The following is a 16,842-nucleotide window of genomic DNA, read 5'->3' as shown; positions in this document are numbered from 1 at the left end:
GCCAAAGTAAATGAAAATGTGCCAACAATTATAACCTCAGTTAGCTTACTATTTTTAAAATCAAACACATCAACAGCGCTATGATGTCCCTGAAGATTCAAGGAGTGATGAAGCGGTGTATTGGTGTTGATTTTGAATTGGTGCGGAACTTTGTTTCATTGCAACTAAACTGATGCATTTGAGTATTTCTGATGTATGATAAGTGTTTTCCTCTTCATTCACTTTACCCTCTCTCCAGTTCAAAACTTTGTATAAAGTGAATGCCTTTTACTAAGTAGAGTTTTTTCAAGCACACAGAACTGAGTTGTAAAGTCGGAATAAGTTTTCTTTCCATTCTTCATTAGTAGCGCCTGAGAAATATTTTTCTAAACCCCTTTCCCCAGCCCACACAGTTTTGCATAGTATGAAGCTGGCATAGTTTTTAAAAATAAAAAAGAAGCAGAAAGTGAGCCTGTGTAGTTGAAGGCATGTTCCCACCGTGACACATAGCCTTAATGATGCAACCAGTCAACCGCACCTTACTATCTAATCTATATATATGTCCCAATGCTTAATTTGTGCCGGTGGTTTCCGGGGCTCGGCACTGGCAATTAATTGTCAGCACCCACACCTGGGACAGCTGTGTGGCTAATGTCGAGTTAACCAAAACAACAGTTGATTATTAAGTCAATATACATAAAAAATGACTATTTCCTGCCGCCCAAGCCTTTGATATAGCTTTGGGGGCCTGAAATAGTCTGTATTGACACTTGTAGGAGTGTGATGGTTAGTACTTGTGATGGTACCGCCGTTGGCATCATGGCAAATGTAAATGTAGTGCATTTATATAGCGTACCGCACCCCCCCGAAAGGGTCTCTCAGGCGCTGTACACATACCACTGTGGAACGCTTTCTGGCCTTTCCCTGTGAAGTGCCCACTCCTGGGCACCCCCAAGGTGAAGCCAGGCATCCTAGCGCTTTTGGGGCCGTTGTGGAGATTAAGCAAGCTATTGCCCAGAGTTGCAGAGTGGGACCCATGATTAGAATAGGCACTGAGGCGAGAATTATCGGGTCCGGGGAAATTGAGCTCAAGACCCGCCGAGGCGGGAATTTAACCCTGGTCCGGGCCAGACCGCTGCATCAGGGTCTGCCGCTCTAACCATTGAGCCACACTTCTCCATGGCAGGAGCAATGTGGGTGCAAGCTGCAGTGACCTCCTGGCGAGAGCCCTGGCACTTATTTTTTTTTACAAATTAATTATTGATAAGCTCATATCCTCAGAGAGCCCACATATATCCCTTCCCTATGCTAGAACTCCTATGACAGAACTTCAGGGGCGAACACTCCAGAGTGACAGCAGAGAAAGCAATTCCAGCAGCTGGAGGTTCTGCTGGATTCCCTGTAGGATAAGCAGGGTGATACAAAACTATGCAGTTAAAGTTCATAATTTGCATATGCCTTGTTCTATATTGCATTGTTGGGTCTCTCCAGATACTCTAACCAACCACGATCAAGGCTGGTTTATGAATGTTTCTATAACACAAGAACACGGTAGCTGTTATCTTTTATAATGCATGTTTGTGAAACTAAAAAATTTTGGGGAAAATAGGACTACATAATACTGGCAAGCGCAGTGGTGAACTATAGTAATGTGTATCTTTATCATTTGTTAAAATCTGTAATTGACAGAGATAATGTTATTTCTGGGAATTATGGAATAGAATTTCATAGGGATGACATCATTCCTGTGAAATATGGGTTTTGAAATCACTGCTGAAAAGACATTTTTATTGTGATCCTAGAGCTAAAAAATCAATGATTGTCACCATTTTACAGGTAGCTAAGACACAATCATACTGCCCGAATTCACATCTTGTGCCCATGCCTTTAGTAATCTCTGCGCATAGCTATGCATAGCGGGCACTGAGGACAGTTGCCCTGCTGCTAGTACCCGTTGAGCACGGGTGTCAGCTGGGAGCATGGGCACTGGGCACAGCGAATGATCTTCACCAACACTCTTGGAGTACAGCCCCTACTTGGAGTAGTCATTGGGCACAGTCTACGGCCAGTGGTTTCATCCATCAGAACCAACAAACCTAATGATACATGCATGTCAATGTGTCGGAATTTGGCAAATGTTGTCCGTAACTGAAACAGAGTCTAATACACTTTGCTGATTTTTTCCCGCTCCCCTATGCATCTCCATTGCCCATCAATGCTTCTTCATGGCCCTCCCACACCCAGTATCCGGGCCTGCTTAGGTCCTATGAACACAGCATCTGTGATACCTCACCCTCACTCAGCTGTTCCTTGCTGTGGCTTCCAACCGGTGGCCTCTGGTGTCTTGACCAGGTTTCGAAAGGTGCAGGATTGCTGAGCGCCGCACAGTAATCCGTTTAGGTTGCACATTTAATAAGGTATCTTTGCTTGCCAGGTATGCATATCATTTTCCCTGCCATAGCATCAAAAAATGCCAATCATGAGGCCTCTGTCTCATCATAGAGGCGGACTTTCCCTTTTAAGTCTGTCTTCTGTGACCTCTTGTCGCTGATAAATTGGAGCCTGACCTCAATGTTTATTAAATCTCTTCAGTTTTTGGTTTTAAAAAACTGGCACCTCTTCCACGCGCCCTTTGCCCCTCGACCCCGCAGACAGCGCGCGCCCGGAGTCCGTCTTTCATTTCTAGCCCTGGTACCCGCATTATATTGCATCATATTGCCTGGTGTACCGCATTAAAAGAGAGAAGCAGAAACACTCGCTGCGAGGTTTTTATACGCGGCCAGAATTCTCTGCTTCATAGCCATGGCAAGATCCCCGTCATTAGTTCTCGCTGAACATGCCATATGAGGGAGCGCCTTTTGTGCAAACACGAGTCCTATCTGAAATGTAAATCGCGCCCTCGCCATCTGCGCGAGCTGCTGGTGTTGCAAAATTAATGTGCTAATGAAATCACAATAATTTCTCTGAAGTGGTGGATGCTGCAGCCGAGAAGGACTCGTCTGAACTTTGGTGTCTCGTGAAATATAATTAGTGGTATTTTTTGTGCGCACTTCATTAGCTTGGCAGCTCCATTTAACACAAAAAAGAGCCAATGCTCGTGCCAGCGAGACGACAATAGTAACAGAGCGGGAGCAAAGCAGAAAAAAACTGAACATCCATCCGACGAAGCCAAAGAAAAAAAAACCTGGTGTCGAGCAGCCAGTCACCTTCTGCCTTAAAACTAAAAAGCACGTATGTGAGTGAAAGGGAACGGAACTGTGTGATATAGATTTTTTTTTTAGAACAGCATAATTCTCGGCTTTAATATTTGCGTAAACGAAATGGAATTTTGATCGACCTGGAAGGGCTCATCCATTCTATCTTTTTGTCTGTGGGTTTATTGTTCACTCCATATTTATTTTCAAGAGTCGCCTGTTCCTTTTAAGCATCCAGTTACAGTAATTTCCTGTCCTCTACCTGTCGCATTCTCCGAGTTACTGTCTCTATGTACCTCACTGTCTCTTAACTCACCTCTCTGTCTCTTTTTGTACATTCGATCATTGGTCTGTCTCCTTGTTTGTCTGTCTGTCGCTCCTTGTGCTGCCTGTCTTGCCATCTATCTATCTATCTATCTATCTATCTATCTATCTATCTATCTATCTATCTATCTATCTATCTATCTATCTATCTATCTATCTATCTATCTATCTATCTATCTATCTATCTATCTATCTATCTATCTATCTATCTATCTACTGTCTGTCTGCATGTCGGTCTTTCTCACTGCCTGTGTACATAAATGCCGTCCTCTTTGCACTTCTAATTCGCTATTTCCCTGTTTCAATGACTGTGTATCTACCAGCCGACCTCTATGCTTGTCTGCATGTCTGTCACCGATTTCATTCAATCTATCTATATGTCTGTCTTTCTCCATGTCTATCTACCGACCTCAATCTATTCAACTATCAACGTTTCTATCCTTCTCCAATATCCATCCATATGCCCCTGTCTGCATGCCTGTCTGTCGCTGTCAGTCTAATGTTTCCGTCTGCCTGCCTGCTTCTTTCCACTTCTTTTAATAGCCCTCTGTCTATCTACCTTTCTATAATGTCGCTTTCTCTGGGCATATTTATGTTCCATACTTTATTTCCTTACAGCTGAAAAAATCATGCTGTTGAAAAGCATAATGAGAAGCTTAAAATGCACTCTGTCTTGTAATGTAAGCAACTGCTTTTGTGATTGCTTGTCCTGCTCATTCTGATTTTGTTGCTGTGTTCTAGGTATGTGACTGGTGCAAGCATATAAGACACACAAAAGAATACCTGGACTTTGGCGATGGGGAGCGACGGCTTCAGTTCTGCAGTGCAAAGTGTCTCAACCAATACAAAATGGATATTTTCTACAAAGAGGCACAAGCCAACCTTCCAGCTGCACTCTGTGGCCCGGTCCATCCTCCAGTGGAAAATAAAGCAGAAGGCACCGGGCTGCAGCTGCTCACGCCAGACTCTTGGAACATCCCGCTGGCAGATCCTCGGCGGAAGGTTCCGTCCCCGCTGTCTGCAGCTGGCCAGAACTATGGCCCTGGATTACCAATGTCTACCAACGCCTCGCCGTCTGACACTGCCAACAGTTCTGTTACAAAAATCCCCACGCCGGTGCCCAAGTCCATTCCCATGAATGACAGTCCAAATGTTCCACCGCCTGCCAGCATCGTGCCTCCCATGGGTGTTCCTCCTCGAAGTCCACCCATGGTGATGACAAATCGAGGGCCAGTTCCGCTACCCATTTTCATGGAACAACAAATAATGCAACAAATCCGACCACCGTTTATGCGTGGGCCCCATTGCTCTAATCCCAATAGCCCTTTACCCAACTCGATGATTCCCGGGATTGGTCCGCCACCGGGTGGGCCCAGAGGTATGGGGCCTGCATCAAGCCCTATGCACCGGTCGATGCTGTCACCTCATATCCATCCGCCAACAACTCCTACCATGCCTGGGAACCACCCGGGATTGCTTCAGCATCCTCCCGGGCCTCCTTTACATAGTCTTCCCTTCCCTCCAATAGGCATGATGCCAAACGGCCCGATGCATATGCCGCAGATGATGAACTTTGGATTGGCATCTCTTGCCCCTCTAGTGCCACCCCCAACCCTTTTAGTGCCATATCCTGTCATCGTTCCCCTCCCTGTGCCCATCCCTATTCCCATTCCTATACCTCACCTTTTTGATTCCAAACCCCCCAATGGTTTCTCCAGCAATGGTGACAACATCATTCCAGGCACAGCCAGTGATGCAGCTGGGCAAAAGCCAACGCAGAATTCTCTGCCCCTCAGAGATTCAAAGCAAGAGTCTTCGAAGCCTTCTGAGTCTCCAGTCAGCTGCCCAGGACCCTCAACAGACCCACCACCAACACTTGAAGAAGAAAGTAAAAGCGAAGTGGTTGATTTAACAACCAGACCATGCACGCCAATGAACAGAACTTTAACCATCCCCAATATCGTGCAGGCTCCACAGGAAGGTGTGATAGACCTTACCATGAGCCACAGGTCTCGATCGCATAATGTCATCCATCGGGCTGGGCATGCTCAGGTTAAAATTGAATGTGAACCAAGCAGTGTTGTAAATTTGGCTTTTAACAGCCCGGAAAAAAGAAACTGTAGCGATTGCAGGGACAATTGCAGCCCGCCAGAAACAACAACAACATTACCTTGCAGCGAGCCAGGCAACTGCAGTCCTGTCTCACTTGTCTCCAGCACTAAAAGTCTTGAAACTAGCTCAGCAGTTTGCAACGTGATAGTGAACGGCATGAAGAGCACAGAGAGTTCGAAGAACTCAGAACAGTCCTTTGAGCAAAAAAATCCTCAGTTGCAAGAGGAACCAGTGGTCAGTGAGCTGGAATCAGTAAAAGAAAATAACTGTGCAACAAACTGCCACCTTGAGGTGGACGCCAACAAGAAGACTAATGGGGAGGAATCTCTAATTGATGGAGACTTACAAGACCCCAACCTTAACAACCCCGCAGATGAGGACCATGCATATGCTTTGCGGATGCTACCCATTACGGGCTGTGTGATCCAGCCTGTGCCAAAACCAGTAGAAAAGACTGCTATCACGCCCTGCATAGTCCCCACGCCTATTCTGAGTACAGGGCCAGAGGACTTGGATCCCCCATTGAAAAGACGGTGTCTCCGAATCAGAAATCAGAATAAGTAAAGGTTTGTGCAAATATTGCTACTATATCTGAGAGTCAAATGTGCCTTTGTAAGATTGTCACAAGTGTGAAAACTTGTTGATTACACATTAAACAGTAATATTTTATTTCTGCCAAACACATGTACATCATTTAGGTTATATCTTTCATGTTTATCAAGGTGTTTTCAATTATCTTTTTTTTATAGTTTTATACATTCAGTGGTCCTTGAACATGCAAGGACTGAATTATCTAAGAGTCTTCCTGTAGAATATCAAATTGAAGGTGCATTGGATAGTAGAAAAGCCAACTTCAATATTCTGGGATGCTTGAACTACAGTATACACAGGGACCATAAAAAAAATCTTGAAGGGCTTAATCCTCTCTTTACCTTAACCCTTGACCCTCTCCAACTTGTAACTGGTCATGTGCCTAATGCCAAAATGATGTGTCGGTGAGGGCAATGGGCCTTATCCAAACATCCTACTCCCAGTATCACTTATCACCTACAGATTCTGAAGACATTAACTCACTAACACTTGAATGGAATATCCTCACGTACCTAATACACACCACATTACCCAAGACTGCAGTAGCCCAATGGGACGCACACCAGCAACACGGTAGGACAGACTGACTATAAACTGGGCATCCTAAACTCAAATCACATGTGTACAGCAAACAAGGTTAGCAACTCTCACCAAGAAGCAAACACCCCTGCTACAAAGCAACATGTTCTTCAGTGTTGTGTCATCATTGCCAAATCAGCACGTAGACAACGTCCACAATCTCATCATAGACAACCTCCTTCTCATAATAGATAAATCAGAGATGGTAGTTGTGGCAAAATTAAATCACACTTCCTAATACAACACAATTTAGTGGGTAAGTCAATGTTGTCCTAAAAGTAAACTGGTTGGTGCTCTAACTAGATATATGGACACCCTACTACCAAAGGTTTCAATGGCACTGGATCCAAGAGCCACTGCACAATAAAGTCATACAAAAGATATCTCAGCACACATGATATAGTCCAATAAGCAATCTAATAGTACAATAATTAAGAATCCCAGTAGGTTAATTCCAAATTGATGTATTGTTTATATAATGAAATCTTCAACAATACACATTAAAGTGACGGCATGAAGCACAACCAATGCATGTTTCGTCACACAAGTCACTTCTTCAAGGCTCTCATTATGGTCAAGGGCACGAAAGTAGAAGATGAAGGCAAGTATAATAGTACTGTGTTCCGATTGATATCTGAAAGTGCAGAACTTCGAGTTTGTATGGACTGTGTATATGTGCATGTGTCAGCTGAAACCAGTGAGTTATTATTCAAAGTGCCGCCACATTTCCATGATCTGATTTTTTGAAAAGCTACAGTAGTATCTGTAACGCTAAGGATGAATGGACACGCAATCAATTAACCATAGTCTGTAAGTATTTTGAAACACGCCTTCTGCCCGAACCAAAAGAGACAAGAGAAATGGGTACTTTCCTTAGAGGGAGATCTGATAGCCTCTTCTCAAGTTAGATTTAACAAACTCCTCTAATCGGCATGCTTCTTGGTTAATGAGAGCCTTGAAGAAGTCATTTGTGTGACAAAAAACAAGTTGGCTTTGCTTCATGAGGTCACTTAACATGTATTGTTGAAGATTTCAACATGTAGATAATACATCAATTTGAATTGAACCTACCAGGATTCTCAATTATTGGACTATTTGATTGCCCATTGAAGTCCTTCTCATCATAGATACCTGGTTAATAGACCTATCCACCCTAGCTCTTACACACAGTTTACCATATAACTCCATCATCACACACCAGTAAAGGAGTAGGGCCTGCAATACTATACACAATTGTCTTATCTCAACAAAACACCCCACCAAAATTATGCCACTGAAAGCACAGATACCCACTCCTACCCCAACACCATCTGCAAAGTACCTATACGATCTCTCCCTGATTTCACCATCTTGTTAGAAGGCAAAGTTCTTACAAGAATTCTAGACATATGTCCTATCCTGAAACTAGAAGTCTTCTTCACACACCCATGCAATACAACAATATGGGCTAAAAGTGACAAGTATATGGATTTGCCATGAATTTGCTAGTCTTAAAAACTGGCTATAAGGCCGTTTTTTTCACTATCACACTCTCCACCGTGAAGCACAACAAGAAATGCCACACCATCCCAACCATGGTGCATTCCAGCTAGAACATGTACTTTGACAACATTAAAACACTTTAGCTAAAACCCCTTCAATGGTTGAAGTCAACTCACCTGTGCCCCTCCTGGTGTCAATGTTGCCATATCAAATGTCATAAACACATGAATTCCACTCCAAAAAGGCAGTACCATGCCAGAATTAATACTATACACAGAAAACATTATTACGCTCACAAGAGGACGCAGGGTATGGGAAATGACCAAAAACGCATGTATGCCAATTTACCAAGTAAAAAAAATATCAAGATGCAAGACTATGCTGGACAAAACATCGACAACCTTATTATCTTGAATGTAAGTATATGTTGATATATCCAGGTTTACTTCTATTAACTCCACATCTATGTTCCTTCAAGATATATCAATGATGTAAATATCTGTATAGATGAGTATTGTATATTTATCTATATGTACTTATGTTCATGATATTTTAATTATCGATTATCTGCTCAAAAGATTTTTCTATATTATAAACTTGAAATTCTGGTACTGTTCCCCTGAAACAGACACCTGCAGGTGAGTTGATCTTTTCCAATTCAGAAGCCTGAAGTGTTTTTTTCCTTATGAGAATCCCTGCACTGGCAAAAACTCTGGAGATCCCTGCCCCGCCCTACTTCCATGCTTGACCTGCTAGCAGATTGACTGGTAGAACCATTAGCTGCCTTTATCAAGCAGTGGGAGGTCCTTGCTACATTGAAACACTCCCTTTTAACCTCTCAACTAAAAAAGAAAAATCAGATCCCAACATCTACTAGCCAATCACGGACTCAATGCGTATCCGCATGAGTAAATTTTTTACAGAAGGAGTACTCCAGGAACTCTGTGGCTGTTGGGGATTTCCAAGAGTACACATGGGATGCTTTATGAGTCTGCAAAAAGTCAGAAATCTACTGCAAGCATTAGTACTAAAACCATGTGAGTAGATGTCCTGTATTTCTAATGCCCTGAATTTTGAATTTTTGCTCTCTCTACTTAGTGAGAGTCCTCAATTTTCTGAAATGATAACTGAGTGCGAGGATTGCATCTACTTGATGCAATAATTATGCTTTTTCATGATTTAACAGCAACCATGAGCAACTCAGTGTGGAAATCTATTCAGAGTATTCAAACAGCCGGTTCAAGATCTGTGTGAGTAAGAGTAGACAGTGAATAATACAATCTTCTTTTAGGTGTACATCTATTTTGACCTCTGTGTAGTCTCTCAGTACAACTTCAATGCATTCTGGAAACCCATGTGAGCACCTATGCACAAATTAGCCACACGTGCACGCTGGCAGCTTCTGCACTCTGGTTCTCCTAAGAGCATACCAATTACAAATGCTCCATCTGCAGACAGGGAGTAGAATGGAAGAAAAGTAGAATCCCAATGACTATGCTACTGAATCACACAATTCAAAATGCACACAGCTCATTACCTCAGCCTAAGGCAGATACTATACAACCCCATCGATGAATATGCCAACAGAAGCAGACCACTCTTAAAAATAATCAAGCCATGCATGAGCCCTCTACTTGGTCCTCGTATGACACACTTCATGAAAAAGTGCAGTGCCGCCAGCCACTTCTTCAGTGATAAATACCGAAGATCCGATAGCACATCTATAACACCAAACCTGCTTTTCCTCTGACACCTATTCCTTGCCGCTGCATCCAATAATTGTCATCCTTCAAACCTCTGTCCCTCATAAGACCTTGTCGCCATCCTGAACTTCCTCAAAGTCCCCACCTTTAAAGATGATGACCCACCTTCATCAAATCCCTCGCTCTAGAAGCTGTATCACCATCGCCAAATTCTCCCTCTTTCAAGTCCTTCCTCATTCTGGGGCTTCCCTAAAGCCCTCAAGACAGGCCAGTTCCTCTCACCCACTCCAGAAGAAAAACCCACACTAGATCCATGCAATCTTGCCAATTACTGGCCCATCACCCACCTACCCCTCATTGGGACGATCACTAAAAAAGCAGACTATGGATAACCTCAAGATCACATCAGCTCGAACGATTTCTTGCTGGATTGTTGTACAGCTTCAGAGATTGCTGCAGCATGGGGACAACTACCTTATAAATCCTAAATGATGCCCTGCAGACCACTAATATCAGGAGGACACCTGCCTTCCGGTATTAGTGAAGTTCTCAGCTACCTTAAACACTGTCCGCCTCTTCCCTCTCATCCTGAAATATCAAATGGCCTTCACTGGAAACTTATTTCACTGATTCTCCTCCTACCTATCAAACCAACACTGGGTCGTTCACAGTGGCACCTCCAGGTAGCAGAAGATCCTGATCCTCTGTGGAGTTAATCAGGTTTCCATCTTGTTCCCTGTCATCTTCACCCTCCGCATAGAGCCCACTGTGATTTACTTATTGATAATAACATCAAAAGTCACAAACAGGCGACTTGTTTTGAAGGTTTCCTCTGTGCCAGACATCCAATGCCTCCCACACTGCTTGCTCCTAAGGCAGAGCTGGATTTCCAGCAACTAGCTGAAGCTCAATGCAGCCAAAACAGAATTCCTGCCATTTGCCAAAAACAAACAACTAGTCCAAACTTGGCTCAATGGCATGAACGTGGATGGCTCAAATTCACCCTAGACTAGGATCTTACCCTCATGGAACACATCACTAAGAAAACGAACACAGGCTGGTACCAGCTCTCTCTATTGAATAAAGTGAAACCATTCCTCTTAGAAAGCAATTGCAGAACTGCAATTCAAGCTGTTGTACTTTTGCTTATGGGTGGTGGCAATGCTTTGTGCCAAAATATCCCAGACTGCACACTGACCACCTGAATGGCATCCTACACGCACAACCTGCCTTATCACCCTCACCCAGCAGTCCAATTTCGCTCTTAGAAATCGCTACCCATCCAATCACATTTTAACTGCATCTGTACCTTCCAGCTTGCACAGAGCCCTGCTGTCTTTCAGTTATTTTCACACTATATAAATACCACTTTAATACATACATTCCAGCACCCGTCTTTGCCCACTACCATCGGCAGCATCTTCTTTGAGGAGGTCATTCACAAGTTTGATTTTAATCTGCATTTTAATTGAGAAATAACTTCTTTCTCTGTGTCTGAAATTTTGGATATGCACAGAGGTGGCTATTGAGTTCACTCAAGCTGAATGCTTAAAAAAGGGTTGATATAATTTCCTCACAGATGAAAAGTTCAGACTAATTTGGAAAGAACCACAGCTATTTTTGACAGTAATGTCACACTTCAGCAAAAAGTGATTAGTGTACGGGTGTGCCTTGCCAGGGATATCTCTAGGGGGGATTCTTGTGCATCCTACTATGTGTTTGAATAGCTTCAAAGGGCGCACTCTTTTCTTGCCCTCTTATCTGGGCAGAGATTGTTTTAGCCTTAGTCACATTAAAACATACATATTCCAACATACTGTGTTTCTACCTTCTTACAAAAATATATAGGGTTTATTCATAAAAGTCAGCATTAGAGCCAGATTTTGAAGATGGTATGGATGTATCTTTGAAACACTTTGGACATTCTCCGGTGGCCCTGTTTGATTGTTTGTAGTACGCGGATCCTAGTAAAAATCAATCACCCTCTTTTCGATGTTTGTGTAAAAAGCGTCCTTCGTGTCACCTATCATCTTTAGCTGCAGACATACCGGAAATTGCCAATCCCTGTTGTTCCCATTAGAGATGGGTTCTTTTCCTGGTACCAGAGATGTCTGAATAACTTTTTTGGAGACTGTACTGAAAAGAAACCCTGGATTCACCGAGTTGCACATTTGTTCTCATACTGGACCATTGCTAGTGTCCCAGGCAGTGCTTTTGCAAATAGCCTCGTAATGGGGACCATCTGAGAATTAAACGATAGAAGTCTTAAAGAAGCCAACAAAAGGAGGAAACGTGCCAGCGGTAAACCTTACCTAGCTTCAATGAAATGAGCACATCTTGTGATCTTATCTTGACTATATAGCATGTTTTCGAAAATATGTCTTGGTCTTGCTGCTCTTAAAGTGTAGTTCATCCATTGTTTGTTCTTTCAAATATTCTCATTCTCGTATTCGTCCGCTTGAAATTTTGGGTCCTCTTTAAAAATGTTTACATTGAGCGCTCTTTTGTTATGCACTTTTTCAGCATATTGTAGGACGAGATCCATGTCAGCATTGCAGTGCCTGTACCCTTTTCTAAGTATGAAACAAAAAATTAACTTCTGTATCATTTAGGTTGTAAATATGCTACAACTTGTTAGGGCAGCATTTGTAGAAAGTGTGCTAAAAACATGAAATGGCCTTCTTGTTTGAGTGACAGGGCAATCCTGAAAGGAACACTGTGGAGTAATCCTATTTATAAAACCGAAAGACATGGCTAGACATTTACCTAATTATTTACTCCGAACAACTAGTATTACACCCAAAAATAACACAGCACAATAAACTCAGATTGCGTTTGTGCCGTGTTCAGCTCGTCTTTTTTCCAACAGTTTTTAGAATGGTGGAAATGGGGATTAACTTGGTCAATCTGTGCATGCGCATCTTTTGTACCCATTTTTATCCATAGCGCCAAGGTTTGCACGTGCATGTTGGAATTGGTGTACTGGTCTACTCAAACATAATAACCTAATTTTGCTTCAGCTCCATGTAGGCACCAAAATTAAAATGGCTGAAACTTTTATTTGAACCCGTTTTAGCACCAGAACATCAGTCTCGTATGTAGCATTACACCGTTGCAGAAGACAAGAAAAGGTATGGTGACAGGGTGACTTTTTCGACTGACAATGTCTACATACAGGTCCAGATGATAAAAAAAAATCAAGTGAAGACCTTCCTGAATTGCTGGACGTGTGAGTGCATTCAAACCTCATCACCCTGAATTGCATCTAGCTAAGGTGCAGAATATCTTTGAGTTTGTGTAATGCGGGTTGTGTAATGAGATGTATACAGCGTAAGTGGTTCCTGCTTCCTCTAGCTAAAGTTCTGGTTCGTGTTTGAGGAAGGTTTTAGGCTCTTGTCCAACTTTTTTTTGAGTAATGTACTTACATTTCTATGTAATGCAATCTAATTAAAAGGTGAAACTAAGGGACAGCCTATTGCCAGGTAAATAAAACTTGACTGCAAAACCATCAGTATAGCGCATAGTGCACAGAGTTATCAAGCTCTCACAAAATTTGAGGACCTCTGCAGTGTGAAATGGGCTTTTCATTCATATCACTTCTGAAAAAATAGTAAAGCAGCATAATTTGTTGCTTAGCACAGCGGCACTAAGAATCGTTACGCGCCACCGAACGTTCAATCTGCCCCAAACTCCATATCATTCATTATTAGAGAGGTCCTAAATCTAGGTGCTCAGGCTGAAAATGCGAAAAATTCAAAGAACCTGATTCCAAAAGGTAACTTAAACCTTTGAGTAATTTTCACTTTCAAGTAAGTTTACTACTTTTTGCCTATTCACAAAGTCCGACAGTTAAATTTACTTTAAAAGTGTTACTTGTCTCCAACAAATTGAAGGGCATTGGTTGCTAAACACTTACGCATAATTTATACATTTGAGTAAGTTTGCTACTTTTAGCCTGTACACAAAATCCAATTATAAATGATACTTTTGGAGTAAATTAACACTTGGATTTTGTGTACAGCCAAAATTTAATAAATTTACCCAAAAGTGAAAATTACTCAAAACTGCAAGTTACCTTTGTAAATCAGGCCGTAAATAATATCCAATATGTGTTTGCATTTAAAAGTTGTATAAATGAATCTGTTTTAACGGAGTACTGCCCAGCACGATCTATATATTTACTCTAAAAAGTATCCTGAGGTCTCATTCTTCTGTTCTTTTCCGAAGTGCTGAGATGATTTAAGTATTGGCTCCTGCGGAACAGAGGGTCACTTTCAAGGTGCTATATTTGGTGTTTCAATGTCTGTAGCGTCTTTGGCCTTATAGAGAAATAATTATTCCCAATAGCTAAGACCAGTTACTCGTTGGTTATTCACACTCGAAAACCAGGAGGTCACCCAGGTTTTTAACTGTTGGGTCCCACGGTGTTGAACTCATTGCACATTGACCTGCACCAAATGCCCAGCCGTACCCACTTTTGGAGTACTGTGAGGTAGTTCATGTTGAGTAGCCTCTCTTCTAACTCAGATCACAACCTGTGCCAGTTACAGTGCATTACCAGATGAGAGAGTAACGTCGCTTATTTGAGGGTCCAGTGGTAGAAACCAATGTTCTGAGCATGCATACCAGTCTTGACTTTTTCCCACTTCAAAATACAAACATTTATGTATATAAGCATATATGTAGAGTCTCCAGTGTCCCACTTATTGGTTAAAAAGGTAATTTTTGCATAGCTTACTTGAGCTTTAATGACTTTCTGTAACTAGAATTTGTAAAGGTGTCCAGTTTCCCAGTATCCATATGGATTGTGTACGCTGTACTCCTTTGTGAACTTAGGGTTGAAAGGAACCTATAGAATTGATAGTTAGCTGATAGCAAAATATACTTAAGAAGGTAGTGGTCAAGTGTTATTCTGAAGAGTTTGGGTCTGAGCAAATGTATCCACATTAGTCCCTGTCTTGTGCTGCTTCAGTGACTTCCAGTCTACAAACGCAGTGTTTTTAAAGTGCTTTGCTTTTGTCACACGACCATCCAGGATGACTCTACAACGTCTACATGTCCTCTCTTTTCACCAAGAATAATTATGTTAGGACTTAATAGTCTATTTCTCTTCTACTAAAGAGTGCCCAGGTTTAGGACAGCCAGACTTGGCAGTGATTCCTTCGCAGTGGAAGAGTTCAAGGCAGGGAACACCCTTCCTTTTATGCTACTTACAAAACACTGTTTAACTCATTTTTGGAAATTGTCAAAAACCCACCTGTTCACTGTATCCACCTAGTTATTTAAGCTAGGATCAATCTTTTCTGCTTAGTGCCAGGAGCCCCCTTTTTGGGGTTGCCATGTGCTTTATTCATTTTATTCATCCATTTATAAAGTGTGCTCCTGACTGGGCTCTCTTGTGTAATGCAAAAGCAATGGAGTAGCATTTGATTGTGCCCCTATGGTGCCATGAAACAGGAGATGCATGATCCCAGAGCTACAGCTGCGCACATGATAGTGCTCTTTGCACCTTCTGTAACTTTCTGATTAGCATGAGGGAAATCCCAGGTGAATGTTTCGCATAAAATAGAAAAGACGTTGTTAAGTCCTTTGTAGCCCATAGTGTATATACGGGGAGCATCAAGCACATGTGGGTTGATCTTCGAAACTTTAAATTGGAAAAGCATCCCTGAAGAGAAAGTATTAGCTATGCTAAAAATGAAAATTTACATTTGAGGGACACGGCATGTTCTTCACTACATGAACAGGAGATGAAGTCGCTCTGTTTACTGAGGCCACCTATCACTATAACTGGGACCAGGCATGGTTATTTTACAATCGCTGTGTTTTATCATCCACTGAACACAAGCCACAAACAAGAGTTCAGCTGGAGGAGGATCTGAGTATAATCAGTGGACATGTGAAGACGAGGTGTAATAGTTTATTGGGGGCACCAAAGGTTCACGATATGATTTAAGTGGTAAATCAGCTGGTGGACTATCCGGACTATGCAATTGGATGATATTGTTCAATGTAATGTTAATTGATGGTTATGCTCCAATAATATTCTGGCTAGATTTTGCATAAGCTTAAGGTGGCATACACAATTTAATAACATATGTTGGGCCATTATTATCAGCCTTAGAGGTAGACTGATTTACCTGTGAAGTGTGCAGCAAAATTATCCTAAAGTGCCTCAAAACAACTTCTGTGGCTTCTTGTATTGGACGATTGTCAATTTGAACAATTCTGATCTTTCAAAAATATGGAAAGACATTTGATAGCAGATATAAGCTACATTGATCGTAGCCTAATTGGGATCAGATAAGATATAAGAGCTGCATAGATTTATGTGCTGCGGAAATAAAATGGAGCTACTGCTATATATTCAGGCCCAGACAGTCCACAACCTACCCTCTATTGCAATCCCTTCTTCCCTGTATGTGATCAGACTGACAGGATAAATGTGGGTTAAGAGATCCGCAGTAGCAGGGTATCCAGCCTGGTACGCCCAATGAGTAAGCACAATAAAAGTTAAGGAATCTTTACAAGTGAAGCAAGTTTATGTTTATGGATTTAGAAAAGCGCATAGCTGTCCGAAGGCTTCTTAGCGCTGAGGAGAAAGTGCAGTCAGGGCGTAGAAGTTATCATGGAAAGGCCGGGCCTTTCTCGTTCGTGGCTCTGTGGGCTATACCGAGTGATTTAAATTTGATCCTGGCTTGGATCGGTAGCCAGTGAAGTATTTTCAGCGCGGCTTTTATAGAATTTTGTCTGGGGATGCCTGGTAGTATCCTGGCTGCGGCATTCTGGACCAGCTGTAAATTGTTAGCTACATATCTAGGGAGCCAAGATAGAGGGAGTTACCGTTGTCCAGCCGTGATATCACCATGGGCTGAACC

The 16,842-nt window shown here is 42.2% G+C and overlaps 1 protein-coding gene across 6 annotated transcripts in view; it reads left to right on the top strand.

The window, feature by feature from the left end:
• SOBP (sine oculis binding protein homolog) overlaps positions 1-16,842 on the top strand; it is a 404,468-nt gene that overhangs the window by 373,249 nt on the left and 14,377 nt on the right. For all 6 annotated transcript variants that reach the window (XM_085611215.1, XM_085611213.1, XM_085611212.1 and 3 more), the window contains one exon: positions 4,239-6,175. In XM_085611215.1, the coding sequence (XP_085467341.1) occupies positions 4,239-6,173 (1,935 nt within the window). In that variant the 3' untranslated portion in view covers positions 6,174-6,175. The remainder of the gene's footprint in view (positions 1-4,238; positions 6,176-16,842) is intronic.

The sequence above is a fragment of the Triturus cristatus genome, chromosome 6 (genome assembly GCF_964204655.1).
Source record: "Triturus cristatus chromosome 6, aTriCri1.1, whole genome shotgun sequence".
Lineage (NCBI taxonomy): Eukaryota > Metazoa > Chordata > Amphibia > Caudata > Salamandridae > Triturus > Triturus cristatus.
The sequence above is the reverse complement of the archived record's forward strand: the minus strand, read 5'-3'. Positions and strand labels throughout refer to the sequence as shown.